This window comes from Indicator indicator, chromosome 11, assembly GCF_027791375.1.
Source record: "Indicator indicator isolate 239-I01 chromosome 11, UM_Iind_1.1, whole genome shotgun sequence".
Lineage (NCBI taxonomy): Eukaryota > Metazoa > Chordata > Aves > Piciformes > Indicatoridae > Indicator > Indicator indicator.
In genome coordinates, this window is record NC_072020.1 from 14,515,114 (window position 1) to 14,519,653 (window position 4,540).

The following is a 4,540-nucleotide window of genomic DNA, read 5'->3' on the forward strand; positions in this document are numbered from 1 at the left end:
AACTTAGAGTATACTAACTCAGTGGAAGGCCAATAGTCTTTACTAAGAAAATTGTAAACTCAGTCTCTGAAAATAAAGTAACTTTTAGCTTAGGGTTTTTTTTTTCTGGCCTCAAGGTATACAACTCTTTTCATGTATAGTTAAGTCAGTTGTTTAAAGTTTCAGTTTGTCCAGACACGAAGGAAAAGTTACAAGCAACCTAAAATCAAGCAAGCTCCTAACTTCCTGTAAATCAGTTTAATTAGTGTAAAACAGACACAAGCATTGACAAATAAAACACTTCCTGACTAAAGCAATTTGCAGCTACAGGTAAGGCAAACAACAGGAAAAGCACTCAAGTACAGAATGTTGGCACAGAACTACAAAGTTTTCAAACATGTGTGTGTGACTGGCAAGGGTTTCTGAGAGAAGGTGAATTAGCCTGGCCTCCTTTTAAAAATTTGGGAAAACCACTAGAGGAATGAGAAAAAGAGTCCAGGCTAAAGATAAATAGAAGACGAGGAAGTTCATGGAAACAGGTTCAGTGTGGTCTAATAGGGTAGGAGTAGATGGTCTAACAGGAAAAAAGAAGGAATTGTCAGGAATATTGCATTTGAGGAGAATGGTGTTTTCAGCAGAACTAACCAGAATTGTATGAGAAAGAAAAAAAAAAAATTAAACTGCGAAAGTGCACCGCACAGTCGTTACAAAAGTTAAGAGGAAGAATTTGACAAAGGGTAGAAAATTTTTACGTTTTACATAGTGACTAGAGAGTCACAGCACTCTAGAATAATCAGCAGCAAATCCTCATCTCTTTTGACTTAGAATACCACAAACAGCAGATCATTCTGCAAGAAGTGCTTGTCCATAGCACTGGGCAAATGGGAAATTTATTTTTTAGATACTAAAGCGTACCTACTTAGAAGGGATACTTAAGACCCGTTCCATTTCCAAACTTCTGCCAAGAGAGAAAACCAGGGTGAAAAAACAGCTTTTGATGCAGAACAGAAACATGTAAAGTTTTTTAGAGCTTTAAAAGCCACTTTCTCTTTCTGTGAAAGTTTAGCTTGAAGGCAAGAGTTTTTTGCCAGGAGCCAAAGTACGATGAATATCTACAGAAATGACTCCTACTGGGATGTATCAAAAGCAGATTTCCCTAAGAAATGATGCATCAGCCTGTACACGGTCCAACAAACCAAGAATGAAATTCCGCTGAAAGAATTTGAAACACCATGAGACAGAAAAACTAGTGTTCCAGTTGCTGGACATGATGGACTATATCCAGGGATAAGCCCAGTTGCTCTACTATCCAAACAGTCTGCTTTTTAACCCAAGCAAGGGTTGACTTTTCAGGATCTGTGAAGAGTTTTGCCTTGCCATCAGACTGCAAGGAACCAACCTCACCATTGTTTCTACCAATGCTTTCACCAGAGCTGCCAATGTCTTCATGTTTTCCAGCTTTATCTTCATTGCACTCTGTCCCAGATGGAGCTGTGAGGTTAAGGTCCATGTCCTGAACAGAGTCTAAAATGTGTCCAAGATGTGGCTGTTGTTCAGTAGAATTCAGATATTTAAGGACATCCTCTTCATGCTTTCGAACCATATCAAGAAGATTATTTATCTCATGTAAAGCAAAATCATGTCCATTAAAATGACACCAGGATAAGAGAGCACTGAAAAGTGAAGAACAGAAAATAAAAAAACAGTGATTACGCATACCCACAAAGGTCTCTAGTTGTTGAAGGGCGATGGCAGTATGACAAGATATCTGCACTATATAAATGTATGTATTGTCTCATTCACATTTTCTGGGAAATTCAATCAGTAGAACTGAACATTAAAGAGGTAGATTCAGATAATTTTGGAGGAGCAACTGAAGGAGGACTTTCAACACTGATCACTCTCTGTCCCAGGTAGGTAATTCCCTGTATTTGAGACCTGAGAATTCTCAGGTTGCTTCCTGTGGACAGATTGGCTATGCATTTTTTTTTAATTAAAAACAACAACAAACAACCTGCATACATGCTCCCTCTACACACACCCTCATGACCTTAATGACTTTGTAACCTACTTCAGGGTTCCTCTGAATTGGCCGCATACAACCATCAGCTCAGCGCCATGTCTGTAACCTTGATTAAAGCCTTCTTGCAGTGCAAGCTCTTTCCCAGCCTCAACTCCATCCCTGTAGCCTTCCTGTAATAAGAGTAGCAAAACAGGTTGTTCACAAGATGAAAACGTGGACCTATGACAATTTCACAGCAATAAAAAAGTTTAATCAAGTGTTGTCTCCTAAATTACAGCTTCTAGATTTGAACACTGCTCTCAGCTATGCTTCTACTGCCAAACCAAAACATGCTTTTTGCAGTGCACTATATTTTTAGAAGCATAAAAAAAAAAATATCTGCAGGAAACCTGGTGGAAGTCCCATCCCTGGAATTTTTTAAAGACAGGCTGGATGTGGCTCTGAACAACCTGATCTAGTGTGAGGTGTCCTTCCCATGGCCAGGGGTTTGGAACTGGATGATCTCTGAGGTCCTTTCCAACCCTGACAATTCTACGATTCTCTGAAAACATGCTTGCTTTTATGATAACCAACTCCTTCGGGAAGAATTCCTTAAAGAATACCACATACAGAATTACAGAATCCTTGACATGTAAAAATACATACGCTGCTAAACCCTCCCCTTTAGCAGGGACAGTCTCCTCCCTGCAATCCATCTACTTGTTTTCACAAAACTAATGACTGAGCCTTGCTTTTCTGTTTTCCAGATCTTACCCAATTCAAGAGCTATACTGGAAAAAGACAGTGATGGAGTGAGTCACATAAATGCAGAAAACATTGTGATTGCTTTCTGTAAGAAATAGCTAAAGATTTTAATGCAAATTAATATATTTATATTCTACTCCCATTACCATAACATTTAGAATATTCCTTAAATTTTTCCATACCAAAATCGCAAGTAGTAAGAATGAAAATTTCTATTTGCTCCTGAGAGATGAAAACTGGTGGCCCTGATAGAGAAACAGCCAGGAGGAAGAACGTTTCTTTATTTTGCTCATTATAGAGCTCTAATCTCAGTAACGGTTTTAGGATTTTTGCAGTATCTCCTCATAAAATACGAGAGGGATTTGTACAAGAACACTGAACAGCCTCTTAAGAAAACCAGTCTTTTCAAGGGACTTACAAGGAATAATACAACAGCTCTGTTGAATACCATTCCTCGTCAACAGCCTGCACAACAGCTTTCATTCATGTTCTCCAGACAAATGCTGTTTACCCATGAGCAGATGACTCCTACTGGCCCCACTCTGAATGATCATGTATCTGTTGAAGCAATCTGGGTTTATGTACTTGTTTTGTTCCCTGTAGAATTCCAGAGAATGACAGGCTCCAGAAGCCAGCTTTCATTAAATACTTTTTTCACAAGGAGAATAAGTAAGCCAAAGAACTACTCAGACCACGCCATCCAGTTGTGGTTCCACACGGAGTTGCACATCTTAAATTTGACTGTACTTAAAACCCCAAACATCTCATATTTTTATTAGCAGTGTTCAGTTGTCTTGCCCTATATCTATTAGGGTACACCTACAAGTATGCAAAAATAGCTTGCATCAGAATTTAGCACTGCTTTTCACAAACACACAATGTCTTGGTAAAATAGTACGTGGCTCTAATGACTACTACGATAGAGTTTCTGTAACTCTTTGCTAAAAATTCCCTGACATTCAAAAGGAACTATGCCCCAAATATTTTAAGCAGCCACACTTAGTCTTTCACTTGAAATCAACCATATGTATATCAAGGTGTGCATCAGTAAATCTGAAGTGGTTAATCATTGCTATAGAAATACCTTTAATCTCTTTTTCATGGTGCTGTTCCATTCTTTCTGTTGTAGATACATCTCATCTGCATCTTCGTCGAATATATCCTCACTGGATCGGCTGACTGCAACTTGTACCCAGGACATAACAGCAGTGATGACTATGACCTCTGTTTATGTGGTAACAAAAACACTAAGAAGCACTCAAAAGATCCTCTGGCTAAGTTTCAGATTAGAAGTACATGCAAAAAACCGTGAGTTCTGAAGAGAAGTCATGTCAGGAGCCGGTTATTCAACTTGTACAATTCTTTCCACATGGAAAACGGATGCTGTTTACTATCAGGGTGTATCTGTCAAAAGAAAACAGGTTATCACTGGTAAAGCAACCTCTGCAACTTAGAAGGACAACTGTAAGATAGTTTCTTCCCTCCTTATGGCAATGACACGCACACCCAAGTCAAATTAGCATTTCTAAATGCTGCTAGTACATGAACAACAGGCAGAAACAAATTCTTGACTTGATTCTGCTAGCAGCTGACACAGTCCCATGTATCCTCCATAAGGTGCATTACACTTACACACAGGTAACTGCCTGCAGAGTTAATACCTGGCAAGAATTTTCACCTTTGATTTGCAGTGTCATGGATATGCCTAATGGTTAACTATCTTATAAATTTCGAGTAGAAATACACCTTTATACTTTTAATAAAGACTTAGGTAGCTCTGCTGCAGAGGAAATA

The 4,540-nt window shown here is 38.8% G+C and overlaps 1 protein-coding gene across 1 annotated transcript; it reads right to left on the bottom strand.

Annotated features, from left to right (window-relative positions):
- Nucleotides 1-1,031: 1,031 nt before the first annotated feature.
- Nucleotides 1,032-3,964, bottom strand: YAE1 (YAE1 maturation factor of ABCE1). Its single transcript, XM_054385048.1, has 3 exons — nucleotides 3,831-3,964; nucleotides 2,051-2,172; nucleotides 1,032-1,652 (listed from the first exon to the last, which is right to left on the bottom strand). The coding sequence occupies exons 1-3, from the start codon at nucleotides 3,945-3,947 to the stop codon at nucleotides 1,226-1,228; spliced, it is 666 nt and encodes a 221-aa protein (XP_054241023.1). The 5' UTR covers nucleotides 3,948-3,964; the 3' UTR covers nucleotides 1,032-1,225.
- Nucleotides 3,965-4,540: the final 576 nt, after the last annotated feature.